We start from the raw sequence: 18,945 nt of genomic DNA on the forward strand, positions 1-18,945 counted from the left end.
TGAGGAATTTTGGACCTTGCAACTAGAGATGAGCGAACTTACAGTAAATTCGATTCGTCACGAACTTCTCGGCTCGGCAGTTGATGACTTATCCTGCATAAATTAGTTCAGCTTTCAGGTGCTCCGGTGGGCTGGAAAAGGTGGATACAGTCCTAGGAAAGAGTCTCCTAGGACTGTATCCACCTTTTCCAGCCCACGGGAGCACCTGAAAGCTGAACTCATTTATGCAGGATAAGTCATCAACTGCCGAGCCGAGAAGCTTGTGACAAATCGAATTTACTGTAAGTTCGCTCATCTCTACTTGCAACTGTCCAGAATCTTGCCAACCACATAATCCATCTCAACATCAATCTCCACCGGAAATTGAGGTCTAACCGCCATAGTCAGAGATGGAATGTAGACCTTCAAACAAGAATGATGACACACATTATGTACCTTGAGAAAAGGTGGTAATTAAAATGTATAAGAAACTGGGTTTATAACCTCTAAAACCTCATATGGCCCAAGAAATCTGGGGGCCAATTTTCCTGATTGTACTAAGGTTTTTTTTTCTAGACAACAAAACTTTGTCCCCAACATTAAACCCTGCGCCACAAGTGTATCTCTTGTTGGCAAACCTCTTCTGTTTTTCTTGGGCTTTGTCCAGGTTCTTCTGAACCTGTGCCCAAACTGTGCACATTGAGTTACCTGGATTGATACTAGAAGCTTCTGGACAAAAGGTGAACCAAGGACTGAACCTATACACACAAAAGAATGGTGACATACCGGTAGAAGAGTTTTCTTGATTATTGATGGCAAATTCAGCCAGTGCCAAGTATGAAACCCACTCATTTTGCTTGACGTAACATAACATCGAAGATATTGCTCAATACAATGGTCCCTCAACATACGATGGAAATTGGTTCCAGGCGGACCATCATTTGTTGAAACCATCGTATGTTGAGGGACTCGTACCATGGATGCTCAATGATACTTACATGTCCCCGCCGCTCCGGCCTGTCAGTTCGCCACTCCTCTGATGCCGTATCACTATGCTGCCACTGCCCTGCGCTGTTGGTCTCCCTCGCCGCTCAAGCCGCCCCCACTCACACGACGTGAGTGGTGATGTGATGACGTGACAGAGAAAAATGGGGCAGGGCAGCAGAGGAGCAGCGAAATGACGGGCAGGAGTGGCGGGGCCCTTTAAAAGGGGGGCCCTTTAAACATGGGGCACATTAAACGGCTATTCCGCGGCAGCTGAAGCAGTCAGCACTGCCGGATAGCCGTTTTTGCGACGGCCCGGACACACAGAAGCATCGTATGTTGATGCTGCCTTCAACATACGCTGGCCTCTAAGAGGCCATCATATGTTGTGATGATCATATGTGGGGCCATCGTATGTCGGGGGACCACTGTGCTCTGGTTTATTCTTTTTGTTTGGCCGTTGGACTGAGGGTGAAACGCGGAAGAAAATTACAATTCAACCCCCATTCTTTTACAAAACACCTGTCAGAATTTTGACACAAATTGTACCCTTCTGTCAGAAACAACATTAACAGGTAACCCATGGTAACGGACAACGTGTCTGACAAACAAGTCCGTTAACACTTGTGCAGAGGGAAGTTTCTGGAGTTGTACCAAATGGCATTGTTTGTTGAATCTGTCCACTATTACCCACAGAACAGTTTTACCTTCGGAATTGGGAAAATCCGTTATGAAATCCATGTAAATATGGGTCCAAGGTTTCTCTGGGATGGGAAGTGGACATAATTCACCAGCAGGGCATGATCGGGGAGACTTTGCCTGGGCACAAGTTTCACAAGCCGACACAAAGGCCTTGACATCTCTACTAAGAGACCACCAAAAGGTCTCCTTAGAATTAATTTCTGGGTGACCTGCCAAGGGATAACTATGGCCCTCTTTAATTACACGAAGGTGAAATTGACTAGGCACAACAAATTTGTCCTGAGGAGCATCAGGAGGATCCTAAGATTTGTAACAAGTCATTATATTCATTGAAGTCTCAGGAGAAAAATTTCTTTTTTAGAATTATAGTCATTTATATACATATATAATAACTACTCTGATTGGGCTCAGATGTTTTTGAGCTGATTAGCTAGAGTGAAACCTCTTCAAAAGACAACCTGTTTGAAAAGACCACCCTAGACCACCAGATTTCATGTAACAAATTTTCTGTTCAGCATATATTATGCATACAAGTTATCTTTAAGAAGATCCCTCCCCATAAGGCTAAGTTTCTACTTCTTGTGTTTGCCAATTTTTTTTTCTTGCGTTTTTTGGCCTTTGAGTGGAAATTGCCATTTTTTCAAAATTTGTTGGGTACCAAAAAAAAAAAAAAAAAGATGCATACTAAATTCATATTTTTTTATAATGACATTTTTATTAATTTTTAAACAGGGATCAATTTATGTGGGCGGGCAGGGCATTAAAAATGTAGCTAACAATAATACAAATGTAGTTTGTGTGTGTGTGTGTTTTTTCCTTTTTTTTTTTTTTTTACATTTTTTAGGTACTACTACTACTCCCAGCATGGAACACACTGTTCCATGATGGGAGTAGTATTACCTGTACTTCTGACACCCGTTGCAATCCTCCTGTATAATGTATAGATGCGTCTGACCGCTCTCCTATGGTCCCCTGCACTGCCGTATATACACACCTATTCATATTTCCTGCAGAGAGCTGTGATTGGCCAGATGGTTCCAGCCAATCACAACTCTCTGTGGGAAATATGAATAAAGTCACTGTATTGATACATGAATGCAAAAAAATAATGACATACATTTAAAACCATTTAAAAAACATTGAAATGGAGTACCAGAAATACATCTCTATGAGACAGAACAGGCGATCTGGAGATGTGATTGGCTGGATAGTTCCAGCCAATTACAACTCTCTGTGGGAAATATGAATAAAGTCACTTTTTGATACATGAATGCAAAAAAAAAAAAAAAAAAAAAAAAATATATATATATATATATATATATATATATATATATATACGTCAGTGCAGGGGAACATAGAAGAGCGGCCGGCCACATCTACACATTATACACAAAGATCGCAACGGGTGTCAGAAGTGCAGGTACTACTACTCCCATCATGGAACAGTGTGTTCCATGCTGGGAGTAGTAGTACTAACTAAAAAAAATTAAAAAGAAAAAAAAGTTAAAAACACACACACTACATATTTATTATTGCTACATTTTTAGTGCCCTGCCCACACACACAAATTGATCCCTGTTTTAAAATTAATAAAAATGTGGTTATAAAAAAAATACATTTCGTTAGATACAATTTTTTTCTATCACTACTGTATCTTTTTATTTTTTTAATAATACCCTACAAAATTTTATTATAAAGTTATCTCCATCACTTTTTTTGGATTGATTAAGTCCATAAAAGCGTAAAAAAATGCCTGACAAATCGCCAAAGTTAAAACCCACAATTTAAAGGGAAAAAAAAACAATAGGCTCAATATGCTGCAACTTCGCAAAGCTGCCAAGGAGCTGAAGAACGCCAAAAAAGAGTGAAAAAACGCCAAAAGGATTTTTTTTAAAAGCCAAACTGAAAAATGCAAATAGATAAAGAATTTTGCGATTTATCATTGATTTACAGCTAACATCTGGCCACAGCCTTTTTTCAATGAAAAAACACCATGGAACTTGACCACGTTTCAATGCAATTTTGGTGGTCCTCTCACAGAGGTTTCACTGTATTAGAAGGGATCAGATCATCATCTTAGTGTTGATTTATTTTAATATGACAGTCGGTTCTACTTTTACTTGGGGAATTGAAGCATTTAGCATGTGCCTATAGTTGTTGTCTTTGCTCTATATCTGATCATCCCTATTTTCTGTACTAGGTTCTATGATGGGAGGCAGCCAGTTCTTGCGATTATGGACCCAGCAATCATTAAATTCATTCTAGTTAAGGAATGCTACACTATATTTACAAACAGACGGGTAAGTCCTCTAACCAAATCCTATTTTCTTTTGCTTTTGGCTATTTCTATTGTTTTCTATGTTTTAATTATATCTTTCCTTACTTTTAGAATTTTGGCCTTAATGGACCTCTGAAGTCTGCAGTGTCAATTGCTGCTGATGAACAATGGAAGAGGATACGCACCGTGTTATCACCAACATTCACCAGTGGTAAACTAAAGCAGGTAAAATATATAGACATATAAGGGGAGATTCATCAAACCTGTGCAGAGGAAAAGTTGCCCATTTTTCCATAGAAACCAATCAGATCACTTATTTCATTTTTGAAAGGGCCTCTAAAAAATGTAGAAAGCAATCTGATTGGTTGCTATGGGCAACTGGTCAATTTTTCCTCTACACAGGTTTTTATAAATCTCTCCCATTATAAATATGTATACAAACACATTTGTTTTCATCAAAAAGTAATAAACTGAATAATTTTATGGTTGAGGTGACATTCTTTAACGTTTCTTACGGGGATTTTTCCACTACTGTAACTATTACCATAAAAATAGGATATGACATTATTTATCATTGTAGCAACTGAGTGATGTCATAAAATGTGATAGACAATTCATATTCCTTGTTTACTAACATGTTAATCCATCTTTTATCTCAGATACAACAACTCGGTTGCTTCCTGCTTACATAGCGCTAGTATATGAACGGTAATTGTTACCAACATATAGGGGGAGATTTATCAAACCTGACACATAAGAAAAGTTCAGTGTGGTACCTTGGGGATGTAGGGTAGGTAGGGTGTAGCTGTGCAGTGATGGAAGGGTGTTGGATTAACCCTTAACTGTCATGACGCCAGGGTGCGGGTTCCTCTCTGTATATATATCCTACCGACACCCGTCCCAGGAACGATAGGGAGGAATAAAGGATTGTCCACAACCAGAGTTTTAGTAAACTGAAGATAACTTTACTGCAGATTTTATGCAGGTAAAACGTAGTAACAGTCTTTACAGAGGACCGGACTTTAGGTTCCTCACAGGTTTGGTTGGGAACTTGTAGGGAATAAGCTTGAAGTAATTGCTTTACGCTGTTCCACTGGATTTAGGGGAATTGTTTAGGTCCAGCAGTCACGTAGGATTAGGATTGAGTTAGATTGAACTCACGGTTTTGTATTCGGCTGAAGTTAGCAGGCTTCAGGCCTAAGTTCTCTTGCAGAATTGTACGGAGTAGTGGTTTCTCTAGAGATGATCAGGGCCTCAAGCTTATTGGTCCCCCAGACCTGTCAGTCCTAATACAAAGAATTGTGGTACAACACGTGACATGAGCACCTTACCTGGAAGGTCCTTAACCTTAGCAGAACAATATAATTATTAATCATGTGACCTAAGGTCCTGGAAGCAATATTTACACTATACATTATATATAATATGTACATAAAATTAAAGAAGGAAGCGCTGACTAGGGGTTATCCCACTAAAAGCATCCTATGAGTACGGAGGAACTCTGACTTTGGGGACTTATAACACAAGGTACAGTACGAGTACAGTAACGGGACACCACATCAGCAATTGCCCATAGCAACCAGATTCCAACATTCATTTTTCAGAGGTCTTTATAAAGATGAAAGCAGCAATATGATTGGTTGCTATAGGCAGCTGCTCCACTCTTCCTTTGCACAAGGTTTTGCACTACCTACCTTACTTACTGCCCCCCCCCCATATTACACATGCAAAAATATTTGACTAATTTATATGCTACACATGACAAATTGGTATAAAAAAAGTTGGCTAAAAATATCTTGTCATCCTTTATAGATGTTCCCAATAGTAAAACAGTATGGAGACCTTTTAGTGAAGAATATTCAAAAGAAAGTTGATAACAAAGAATTTGTAGACATGAAAAAGTAAGTACATGTCTTTATTACAGTTTATCTAAACTAGAGCCCAGCTGTTACTATGTCTTTGGGTAGATTGTTTTATTGTAGCTAATCATGCCTTTTAATATAGCTGATTTACTAAAGGGATCCAAAACATATAGTATTGGCATATGCAGTTACTGTATCTTTATTCTGCACCCTCCTTACAAACACATTGAGGTTCTTTTATTTTTTAAACTCTACAGCCAGATGTTAGCTGCAAGTCAATAGGGAACTGCAAAATGCCATATTCACTTGTAATTTTTCAGTTTGGTGTTTTTTAAATCCTTTTGCCGTTTTTCAGCTATTTTTGGCTCCTCGGCTGTTTTTTCAAAAACGACCTCTTGTTGAGACTTTGGTGTTTTTTTTTAAGGAAAATCTTGGCTTTTTCCTCCCATAGAAGTCTATGGAAGTGAAAAAATGCCAAGAAAAACGACATGTGTGTTTTAACTTTGGCGTTTTTGCCGGCGTTTTTTATTCTTTTTTGGACTTCAGCAATCCAAAAAAGTGAGGGAGATACCTTTTTTTAATAACATTTTGTAGGGTACCATTAAAAAAAATAATATAAAAGATACGGTATTGATGGAAAAAAATTGTATTTAACGAAATTAATCTTTTTTATAACAAAATTTTTATACATCTTAAAACAGGGATCAATTTATGTGTGCAGGCAGGGCACTTAATATGTAGCCGACAACAATAAAAATGTGTGTGTGTTTTTCACTTTTTTTAAAACATTTTTTAGGTAGTACTACTACTCCCAACATGGAACACACTGTTCTATGATGGGAGTAGTAGTACCTGTACTAATTGACAGATTGCCCTGGGTCCGTTGCGATCCTCCTGTATCATTTATAGATGCGGCCGGCCGCTCTTCTATGGTCCCCTGCACTGCCATATATATACACCTCTTCATATTTCCCACGTAGCACTGTCATATTTCCCAGCCAATCACAACTCCTCTCTGTGGGAAATATGAGTAGATTATGTAGATGTGTATATACGGCGGTGCAGGGGACCATAGAAGAGCGGTCGGCCGCATCTATACATTATATATACAGGACGATCGCATCGGGGGTCAGAAGTGACACTCACTGCGATCTGTCTGTTAATGCAGGTACTACAGCTCCCAACATGGAGCAGAGTGTGCTCCATGTTGGGAGTAGTAGCACCTGCAGTTAAAGACAGATCACAGCGGGTGTAACTCCTGACACCTGATGCGATCGTCCTATCTATTGCAGAGATGCAGAGCAGCTCTGTACAGTGCTCACATCTCTGCACTATACTCCGTCCGACCAGTGATAAGAATAGAACATCACTCATTCATATTTCCCTCTGAGAGCGGGGATTGGCTGCAACCATCCAATATGAATGAGTGAGGTGAATATTTATTCACATCACTTGCCGGCTGGAGTACAGAGCAGAGATGTGAGCGCTGTATAGAGCCGCTCCGCATTTCTGCAATAGAAAGGACGAACGCATTGTGTGTCAGGAGTGACACCCGGGGTGATATGTCTATTAGTACAGGTACTACTACTCCCATCATGGAACAATCTGTTCTATGCTGGGAGTAGTAGTACTACCAAAAAAAAAGAAAAAAAAGTGACACACGCACACTTTATTTACAAAATTTATAACATTGTTGCTATAAAAAAAAAAAATTTGTTAAATACATTTTTTCCCATCCCTACTGCATCTTCTTCTTCTTTTTTTTTTTTTTGGTACCCAACAAATTTAGAAAAAAACGGGGCCAAAAAAATGCACGCCAGAAAAACAGCGAAAACGTAGGAAAAACCTGTGGCAGTTTTTCTGGTGTTTTTGCTGGCGTTTTTTTAAGTGTAAAAAAATAACCAAGTGGAAACCTAGCTTTATAGCTCCTTCTCTAGTGTATCATCTATTTAGTAGATGTGAACACTTAGTGGAAGTATAGAAAGTACGGACATACATGAGGTTGCGGTATCACTTAGCTCAGCCTGGTATATCTTCATTTTGTAATTTCAGCATCTTTGGAAGCTACAGCATGGACATTGTTCTAAGTACATCCTTCAGTGTGAATGTGGATTCATTGAACAATCCTAATGATCCATTCGTGACCAATGGAAGAAAACTTTTCAGCTTCTCCTTTTTCAACCCTTTGTTCTTAACAACAGGTAAACTGATGAGTTATCTGTTCTGATCTATTATGATCTATTGTTTGACAAGTTTATTAAATGTAGAAATATGGTAAGATCTGGCAATTGGGATAACAATTCTGGAGAATCTTTTCATAGAACTCTTCATTGTACTGTTCCTCTGTTATTCCTTTGAGATGTTTATGAATAAATAGACAACTGGGTGTTACAAATTAAGATGTGTCCCCTCACACTCTAACACTGGCCAATCCCTACTGACAGTGCTCGACTGTACAGGACCGTGTTTTTCCAACCATAGGGAGTTGACCAGTTCACAGGGGAATAGTTATTCCCATTTGTCAGTTTACTCTTTACATTTTCAGTAAGAGTATCAGAGGAATGCAGAGGTCTAAGGGTGCATTCACATCTCGATTTTACCATCCTACTTTTCCTCATGATTTTTTACCTTCAAATCATAAAAATTTGCATGCCAAGTCGTATCCATTTGACTCCCATTCAGAAATCATATCCAACACATGCATCAGTTTTGATCCGCTTCTGAATTTGCACGAAGGGGGGGGGGGGGGGGTAAAATCATGGTTGACCACGATTATTCCCCCAAATTCAAAATCGGATCGAAATCGTGTCTGATTTTTTTATTGTGGCTTATGTAAATCGTATTGAATCGTGTGACTGTGCGATTTCATTAGATCTATCGCACAGGATTTCTTTTTACACATGCGCAGTAGCATCTTTATATAAACTTTATTGCCCTTGACCTACATATAATTTTCCAAACATGATCAGATTTTTTGTGAAAAACGGATGAAATTTTCAGCTGTGCAATTTTTTTATATGATTTTTACCAAACAATTTTTTTAATACAATTGCATACGATTTCAGATAATCCGATTTTGTTCGATTTTACTGTCTGTTAATCGGATGGTAAAATCGTGATGTGAACCAGGCCTAGGAATAGATTCTCCAGAATTGATATGTTCACGGTGCAAATATTTTACTAAAACAGATATGCCAAGATAAACAAGTCCACTTTAAGAACCAAGTGTAAAGTGATGATTCCCACTTCCCACCTATTGTATTTTGATATAATTGCTTTAATGCATAACAATATTATAGCTGGTATTAACAATATAACATGATGTGAGCATGTCCTACTTTGAAAACAGATATAGTGATGCTTGACATCAGACATGGTGCTACTTTCTGAGCAGTCTTTTTTTTTTTTTTTTTTTACAACCCACAATGGCCAACTCCAAAGACAGCAAGTACAACCACTTCCCTACAATAATCATAAAAGCCCATAGCTTCTGAAAACATAGACAATAACAACCACTGTGATCACTGAATGATTTCTATTTTCATTTGTGTCTCTTCTGTATTATTTAACCTATAGTTCTGTGTCCATTCCTGATTCCTCTTTTGGAAAAGCTGAATTTCTGCTTCCTCCCATTAAGTGTCCTTGACTTTTTTCAAGATGCAATAAAAAGTATAAAGAAAAACAGAAAGAAGGGAATTCACTCAGTAAGTATATGTTTAACTCCAATTTGGAAACGTGGAGACTGTATGACAACATTTGCTCTTTTGCAGTTATGAGCTGAAATAGATTTCCAAATATTAGAAACTCCTATCAAGGGGAAGGGAGTGTGTGTGTGTGTGGGGGGGGGGGGGGGGGGGTAAACATAGTATATTGCAATACATAAAGTAGACAATAAAAGGATTACAAGCACTAAACTCAGAGTGAGGGCACCATTCCTTGTATACCTGTGCTTTCTCTGACCTTTTCTTTGACCTTTTAGGATCGAGTAGATTTTCTCCAACTCATGGTAGATGCTCAATCTAAAGACAACAATGCAGGAGAGGAGACTCATGGCTATAAAGGTAAGAAGGCTGATTTTCTGAATCCGCCAATGTTTTTTTATTTTTATTTTTTTTATAGACTAAAAGAATGCTATACATACACACAATATTTAGAATTTTTTTGCCTTTGTTATGCAGTGCACTTTGTGGTAAAACTGACACTTTATCTTTATTTGCCCCTCACACCAAATCTGTGTTGCATCTATTTCACAGAATTGACAGACTCTGAAATTTTGGCTCAGGGACTTATCTTTATTATAGCTGGTTATGAGACCACCAGCACCACACTTATGTTTCTGGCATACCATCTGGCTACGCACCCTGATGTCCAAACCAAACTTCAGGAAGAAATTGACACCTTTCTTCCCAATAAGGTAACATCAATTTGTAATATTATACACTGTACCTATAGTTTAGGCAAAAGAAACTTATAGGAAATCTGTCATCAGTTTCACCGGCAATAACCTGTCGGTACAAACAAGTAGTGCAGGTGAAAATGATGACAACGAAACTCACCTGATCCCGTTCCGTGCTCTGGTTCTCCTGCATACTTCCGTTCTTAGAGGATTGGTGAAACTTTGTGACGTCACCGCTGCTGTTTGCTAGCAGCAGGACCCAGCAAAGAAGCAGGAGTGGTGACATCACGAAGCTCCACTCATGCTTCAAGTTGGCCCCAGAACAGAAGATACCGAAGAAGATATCAGGAGAACCAGAGCACAGAACGGGATCAGGTAATAATCATTGTCAGCTGTACTACCTGTCTGTACTAACTGGTTAGTGCAGGTGACACTGATTTATTTTAAAGGAAAACTGTCACCCTGATCACCCACACTAAACCCAATACACTGGGTTATAGTGTGGGTGACTAGGAATCCAAACAAAGGTCACTTACTATAATTGGTGCTGTGGTTCCTGAAATATTTGCTGGCCAAGTTCCCCTTCTGAATTCAGGGAGTCGCGAGCAGGAGGCGAGGCCCCACCGGCTGGCCGCCCCTGCTTCTTTCAGTCTTCTCAATCAGCCATCCCCTTAGTTAGCATATTCATATTCTGCGACTCCACGTCCTAGTGACGTGAATCGCATGTCACCGGAGCGCTGCGCTCTGTCAGTAGAGCGCATGCGCAGGCAGTTTACATATAGCTCTCACATGACTGCTTTCAGGACATGAGAGTTGTATGTAAACTGTCCGCGGATGTGCTCTACCGACAGAGCGCAACGCTCACATGACATGTGACTCACGTCACTGTGACGTAGAGTCGCAGAATATGAATATGCTAACTAAGGGGAAAGCTGAATGAAAAGATGGAAAGAAGCAGGGGCGGCATGCCAGCGGGGCCCCACCTCCTGCACGCGGCTCCCTGAATTCAGAAGGGGAAATTCACCAGCCAATATTTCTGGAACCACAGCACCGATTATAGTAAGTGACCCCTATAGTAAGTGAAATAAAAAAAATAAAAAAATAAACATTTTATAATGCTTCGTCAGAAAATGTGGTGGATTTGAGCTCTGGAAAACCCCACTGCTCAGAGCAACAACAAAAAATAAAAATAAAAACAGTGAAAAGTGCAAAATGTAGGGAAATATTAGTAAATCCCCACAGCAAACCCCTCCTGCTCTGGACAGTTCCTGAAATGGACAGAGGTGTCAGCAGAGAGTACTGTGATCAGACGGAAAGAAATTCAAAAAGAAAACAAAATACCTGTGGAGCATACAGCAGCTGATAAGTAATGGAAGGATTAAGATTTCTTTATAGAAATAATTTACAAATCTGTTTAACTTTCTGGCACCAGTTGATTTAAAAACACTTTTTCCTCTGGAGTACCCCTTTAAGTGGTAAACATTTTCTGTTCTGTTCACAAGTGGAAAGGAGAATTTATTACTGTCCACATAATGGGCATATAGAGCATTTTCACCATAAAATCAAAAGAATCAGCAAGCAGTTATAAATTGTCAGAAAAATGTACACCTTCAGTGATACATATACTCAGCTGCTGTATACAGCTGTAGGTAAGCAGATTCACCATTCGGGGCTCTAAGGGCAAGGCCGCATGGCCTCTACATGCGGTCAAATTTTTTACACATTTGATATTGATTTGCTGGGCAGATTTTGAAATCAAGCGATGTAAATTTCTGTTTTATAACTTTAGGGTATGTTCACACGTACGGATTTTCAGCGTATTTTATGCTGCAGATCCACTGGTGAAGGCTTGCTCTATGCTGGCTTTACATGTGCCTGCTCGTAGCGCAGTATACTCGCACATTGCGGGAGCTCTCTGCCTAGCTCAAAGCAGGGAGAGGGGCCACAATGTGTGAATATGCCGCGCACATCGCTGCACTGTGTCTGCTGGTAGCGGCGTATTGCCGCTACGAGCAGGCACATGTAAAGCCAGCATAGAGCAGGCCTTCACCAGCGGATCCGCAGCTAAATACGCTGCGAAAATCCACGCGTGTGAACATACCCTTAGATTTTACACCTTCAATGTACACTACTCAAAAAAATAAAGGGGACACTTAGATAACACATCCTAGATCTGAATGAATGAACTAATCATATGAAATACTTTTGTTTTTACATAGTTGAATGTGCTGACAACAAAATCACACAAAAATTATCAATGGAAATCAAATTTATCAACCCATGGAGGTATGGATATGGAGTCACACTCAAAATCAAAGTGGAAAACCACACTACAGGCTGATCCAACATTGATGTAATGTCCAAAGGATAGGGGATAAGATGCCTGACCGCGGGAGTCCCGCCACTGGGGACCTCCGTGATCCTGTACCCGGCACCCCGTTTGTAATCAATCCCCGGAGCGTGTTCGCTCCGGTTCTGATTACGGGCGACCACAGGGCAGGCGGCGTGTGACGTCACGCCTGCGCCCCCATGTGACTTCCCGCTCCACCCCTCAATGCAAGCCTAAGAAAGGGGGCGTGACAGCTATCCCGTGAAGTCACATGGAGGCGCAGACGTGACGTCACACGCCGCCCGCCCTGTGGTCGCCCATAATCAGACCCGGAGCAAACAAGCTCCGGAGGCTGGTTACAAACGGGGTGCCGCGTGCAGGATAACGGGGGTCCCCAGCGGCGGGACTCCCACGGTCAGGTATCTTATCCCCTATCCTTTGGATAGGGGATAAGATGTCTAAGCATCGGAGTACCCCTTTAAAACAACTTGAAATGAGGCTCAGTAGTGTGTGTGGCCTCCACGTGCCCATATGACCTCCCTACAATGCCTGAGCATGCTCCTGGACAGTCTGTGGTGCCACGTGGCATTGGTGGATGGATCGAGACATGATGTCCCAGGTGTGCTCAATCGGATTCAGGTCTGGGGAATGGGCGGGCCAGTATTTAGCATCAATGCCTTCCTCTTGCAGGAACTGCTGACACACTCCAGCCACATGAGGTCTAGCATTGTCTTGCATTAGGAGGAACCCAGGGCCAACCGCATCAAGATATAGTCTCACAAGGAGTCTGAAGATCTCATCTCGGTACCTAATGGCATTCAGGCTACCTCTGGCAAGCACATGGAGGGCTATGCGGCCCCCAAAGAAACGCTACCCCACACCATTACTGACCCACCGCCAAACCGTAAACAAATAGAAAAAAAGAGAGAAGGCCCAAGGAGGCGCCTAGTGCATTACCCTAAAAATTTATACAGAGACCCACGTAGAGTGGGGATACGTAAGGGGTCTAATGAATGGCCGCTCACCTGGAGCGTATAATAATACGCATATAACCTCAATCTGAGGTAATGAAGGATTCCGTGCAAGCCTACAGGTCTTCAGGATGGATCCAATGAGGAGATCCTGTGGGTGAGCTTAATATTGGAAAAATTGACCTGGCATCAGGCGCTCGGGATCCAGAGAGATCTCACAACCAGTTCATGGAGGTGGATAGGAATTCAAGCTTTATTAGTATACAACAACGCGTTTCGGGGTTAGCATACCCCTTCTTCAGATTGACAGATTTGTACAGTACAGTGCAAAAGAGAGCTTTTTATACACACATTGATTGAGAAACAAAATGGTGGCAAGGTCACATGTTCAGGATGGGAGGTACAACAGTAGCAATAGAAGTGCAAAAAAACTGGGAACTTTATCTTTAGATTGACTCTTGTACTTTATACCTATATATAGGGATAACAGTAACTTCAAATAAAGAGAAGGAAATGTGCTTTATTAGATAATGTAAAGCAAAGGTGTAATACTTGATCCGGTTCATGTGTTAGATAGAGGCTTGATGCGCACTCGTTGTGAACATTGCCGTGCGCTCCACGGCATGTAAACAACGGCCGCATGTCGCCGCTCTGTTTATAAACAGAGCGGAGATGCGGCGTGTAGGTTGCTACGGACGCGTTGCTAGGGAGCGGGTCCGGAAAGATGATATGTTACGGAGCAGGCGCATGGTTTAGCGCTGCTCTGTGTATGTCAGGTAAAAGGAAACTATATATGTGTGGAACAAGGTTTTAACGGCACAGTTTTGCTTAATATATAGAGATGAATGTATTACATGAAAATTTAATACATTTTTAACAAAATATATTATTATAGAATAAGTTTGTATCAACAAAAATCAAAAGGGTGCATATGTAAATTAACCCCTTCCCGCAGAATGGCATATATAAACGCCGGGTTGTGCAGTGCGTTCGCGCATCCCGGCGTTTATAAATGACATTCAGTTAACCCGGCGATGCGCAGCATCGCACGGGTTAACTGGCAGAAGTCCCGCTGTTTCCAGCAGGGGACAACTTCTGCTTCACCCCCAGGACCATCCATTGATGGTCCTGGTCAGCGATCACTGTGATTGGTCCCTGTGGACCAATCACAGTGATCTGGGGTGAAAGTTCAGATCCCCCGCACTGCCCGCCCCTGGAAGTCGGGCAGAACGGGGGACGAAGGCTGCAGGGGCTCGCGGGGACCTGCGGCATTCGGGGGGAACACGTGGGGACAGGCGGACTTACCTGATCCAGCGGCGGGACCGAGGAGCAGCGCGGGACCGGCCACGTGGACGAGCAGCGACGGGTAAGTATGTGGTCCTCAGAGGCAGCAGTGAAGATCTTCACTGCTGCTTCTAGGAGTCTGAAAACTACAACTCCCAGCATGCCTAGACAGCCTTTGGCTGTCTGGGCATGCTGGGAGTTGTAGTTTTGCAACATCTGGAGGGCCCCAGTTTGGAGACCATTGTATAATGGTCTCCAATCTGTGCTCTTCCAGCTGTTGCAAAACTACAACTCCCAGTATGCACTGACTGTCCAGGCATGCTGGGAGTTTTAGTTCAGCAACATCTGGCCCTTCAGATGTTGCCGAACTACAACTCCCAGCATGCCCTTCAGCTGTCTGGGCATGCTGGGAGTTGTAGTTTTGAAACAACTGGAGACACACTGGTTGGGAAACATTGTCTGTTTCTAACTCAGTGTTTCCTAACCTGTGTGCCTCCAGCTGTTGCAAAACTATAACTCCAAGCATGCACTAACAGACCATGCATGCTGGGAGTTGTGGTTTTGCAACAGCTGGTGCACCCCCCCCCCCCCCTGTGAATGTACAGGGTACATTCACATGGGCAAGGCTTTTACAGTGGGTTTCTCGCATCTTGAGATGCAGCAAATTTTGCGCTGGGAAACTCGCTGTAATTCCCCGCCCATGTGACTGTACCCTAAAAACACTACACTACACTAACACAAAATAAAATAAAAAGTTAAAAACACTACATATACACATACCCCTACACAGCCCCCCTCCCCCAATAAGAACGTCCGGTACACCACTGTTTCCAAAGCAGAGCCTCCAGCTGTTGAAAAACAACAACTCCCAGTATTGCCGGACAGCCGTTGACTGTCCACGCATGCTGGGAGTTTTGCAACAGCTGGAGGCACCCTGTTTGGGAATCACTGGCGTAGAATACCCCTATGTCCACCCCTATGCAAATCCCTAATTTAGGCCTCAAATGCGCACGGCGCTCTCACTTTGGAGCCCTGTCGTATTTCAAGGCAACAGTTTAGGGCGACATATGGGGTATCGCCGTACTCGGGAGAAATTGCGTTACAAGGTTTGGGGGGATTTTTCTTCTTTAACCCTTCATGAAAAGGAAATGTTGGGGTCTACACCAGAATGTTAGTGTAAAAAAATTAAATTTTTTACACCAACATGCTGATGTTGCCCTATACTTTACATTTTCACAGGAGGTAAAAGGGAAAAAAGCCCCCCAAAATTTGTAACGCAATTTCTCCCAACTACAGAGATACCCCATATGTGAGCGCAAAGTGCTCTGGGGGCGCACAACAAGGCCCAGAAGGGAGAGTGCGCCATGTACATTTGAGGTGATTTGCACAGGGGTGGCTGATTGTTACAGCGGTTTTGACAAACGCAAAAAAAAAAAAACCCCACATGTGACCCCATTTCGGAAACGACACCCCTCACGGAATGTAATGAGGGGTGCAGTGAGAATTTACCCCCCACAGGTGTCTGACGGATCTTTGGAACAGTGGTCCGTGAAAATGAAAACTTGTACAGCCCACTGTTCCAAAGATCTGTCAGACACCAGTGGGGGGCAAATGCTCACTGTATCCCTTGTTACGTTCCTCAAGGGGTCTCGTTTCCAAAATGGTATGCCATGTGGTTTTTTTTTGCTGTTCTGGCACCATAGGGGCTTCCTAAATGCGATATGCCCCCCGAGCAAAATTTGCTCTCAAAAAGCCAAATATGACTCCTTCTCTTCTGAGCATTGTAGTTCGCCCATAGTGCACTTCAGGTCCACTTATGGGGTACCTTCATACTCAGAAGAGAAGGGGTTACAAATATTGGGGAGTATTTCCTGCTATTAACCCTTGCAAAAATTTGAAATTTGGGGGCAAACACACATTTTAGGGAAAAAAAACATATTTTTTTTTACATATGCCAAAGTCATGAAACACCTGTGGGGTATTAAGGCTCACTTTATTCCTTGTTATGTTCCTCAAGGGGTCTAGTTTCCAAAATGGTATGCCATGTGAGGGGTTTTTGCTGTTCTGGCACCATAGGGGCTTCCTAAATGCAACATGCCCCCCAAAAACCATTTCAGAAAAACGTACTCTCCAAAATCCCCTTGTCGCTCTTTCCCTTCTGAGCCCTCTACTGCGCCCGCCGAACAATTTACATAGACATATGAGGTATGTGCTTACTCGAGAGAAATTGGGCTACAAATATAAGTATACATTTTCTCCTTTTACCCCTTGTAAAAATTCAAAAATTGGGTCTACAAGAACATGCGAGTGTAAAAAATGAAGATTGTGAATTTTCTCCTTCACTTTGCTTCTATTCCTGTGAAACACCTAAAGGGTTAAAATGATGACTGAATGTCATTTTGAATACTTTCGGGGGTGCAGTTTTTATAATGGGGTCTTTTGTGGGGTATTTCTAATATGAAGACCCTTCAAATCCACTTCAAACCTGAACTGGTCCCTGAAAAATAGTGAGTTTGAAAATTTTGTGAAAAATTGGAAAATTGCTGCTGAACTTTGAAGCCCTCTGATGTCTTCCAAAAGTAAAAACTTGTCAATTTTATGATGCAAACATAAAGTAGACATATTGTATATGTGAATAAAATTTTTTTTTATTTGTAATATACATTTTCCTTAAAGCAGAGAGCTTCAAAGTTAGAAAAATGCAAAATTTTCAAATTTTTCATCAAATTTTAGGATTTTTCACAAGGAAAGGATGCAAGTAACCACAAAAATTTACCACCATGTTAAAGTAGAATATGTCACGAAAAAACAATCTCGGAATCAGAATGATAACTAAAAGCATTCCAGAGTTATTAATGTTTAAAGTGACAGTGGTCAGATGTGCAAAAAACGCTCTGGTCCTTAAGGCCAAAATGGGCTTGGTCCTGAAGGGGTTAAAATAGGATGAATCAGTTAATAGGATAACAAGGGCTGGATAATATACATGCAAATAAATAAATAAATAGATAAATATTGTAATATATTTAATATGTAAAAATAAATGTGTATAAAAAGTGATGAATGATAAATAAATAAATGATATAGGAGACTTCATGTGGAAATGTATGAGAATATGATAATATGATAATATGAAAATATAAAATTCTATAAAAATCTATAAAAACCTCACATTAGTCCCAAAAAAAAAAAAAAAAAATATATATATATATATATATATATATATATATATATATATCACATAGGGTACGGAAAAACAGAGGGGGTTTTTATATATATATCTCTACTTCCGCACAGCTATACTCACAGGTTACTCTCAATAAATTCATTTAAACCAAGGGGCTGAAGTGTGCGTAATTTGAATATCCAAAAATTTTCACGTTGCCTAAGTGTATTAAAACGCTGGGGAACATCTTTATTGATCTGTTCTATGGCAGATATCTTGAAGGCCGAAAAATCGCCCTCATGATATAGCGAAGCATGGCGTGACACACTGTGAAGCTGGTACTTGAGGGTTACATTGCTACGGTGTTTGTTGATCCGGTTTCTCAAACACTGTGTGGTGCGGCCTACGTATTGCAGGCCGCACGGGCACTGTAAGAGGTATACAACATATTGGGAGTCACAGGATATATGTGATTTAATAGGAAAGATCTCTTTGGTGACCGCAGAGTGAAACTCTTTTGCCATATGCGTTAAATTTACACAGCATTTACAGCGCGCATGGTTACACTTAAAACAACCATTCTTTTGTAAAAAGTTGGAAGGTTTATTTTGTAGAGTTTTTAAATTACTTGGGGCGAGTATGTTTTTTAGGGAGCGTGCTCGCCGAAAAGTGACTTGTGGTTTTGGAGGAAGAATTTTTTGTAAAAAAGGATCATTTAAAAGAATATTCCAATGTTTGGCAAGTATAGATGTAATATCTTTATTATTATTAGAAAAGGTGGTAATAAAATTACAACATCGTTTATCTAATTTTTTTGGTAAGACAGTCAGATTGTGTCAGTTTGTTTGCTCTGGTTTTAGCAGAAATTACGATTTTTTTCGGATATTTCTTTGCTTGAAATCTACTAACCAGTAATTTGCTCTGTGGGACATAGTCTGTATTTAAGGTGCAATTACGGCGGATGCGCTTAAATTGTCCAAACGGTACATTCTGGAGC

General features: G+C 41.0%; 1 protein-coding gene and 1 long non-coding RNA gene across 3 annotated transcripts in view; one reads left to right on the plus strand and one right to left on the minus strand.

Annotated features, from left to right (window-relative positions):
• LOC130357655 (uncharacterized) overlaps positions 1–9,818 on the minus strand; it is a 129,426-nt gene extending 119,608 nt beyond the window's left edge. The window contains exon 1 of the long non-coding RNA XR_008889212.1: positions 9,750–9,818. This is a non-coding gene — a long non-coding RNA (uncharacterized LOC130357655). The remainder of the gene's footprint in view (positions 1–9,749) is intronic.
• The window catches only part of LOC130357564 (cytochrome P450 3A24-like), a 64,764-nt gene that overhangs the window by 28,056 nt on the left and 17,763 nt on the right, over positions 1–18,945 (plus strand). For both annotated transcript variants that reach the window (XM_056560269.1, XM_056560276.1), the window contains 7 exons: positions 3,866–3,965; positions 4,055–4,168; positions 5,756–5,844; positions 7,858–8,006; positions 9,382–9,509; positions 9,785–9,866; positions 10,059–10,219. In XM_056560269.1, coding sequence (XP_056416244.1) covers positions 3,866–3,965; positions 4,055–4,168; positions 5,756–5,844; positions 7,858–8,006; positions 9,382–9,509; positions 9,785–9,866; positions 10,059–10,219 — 823 coding nt within the window. The remainder of the gene's footprint in view (positions 1–3,865; positions 3,966–4,054; positions 4,169–5,755; positions 5,845–7,857; positions 8,007–9,381; positions 9,510–9,784; positions 9,867–10,058; positions 10,220–18,945) is intronic.

Source organism: Hyla sarda, chromosome 1 (genome assembly GCF_029499605.1).
Source record: "Hyla sarda isolate aHylSar1 chromosome 1, aHylSar1.hap1, whole genome shotgun sequence".
Lineage (NCBI taxonomy): Eukaryota > Metazoa > Chordata > Amphibia > Anura > Hylidae > Hyla > Hyla sarda.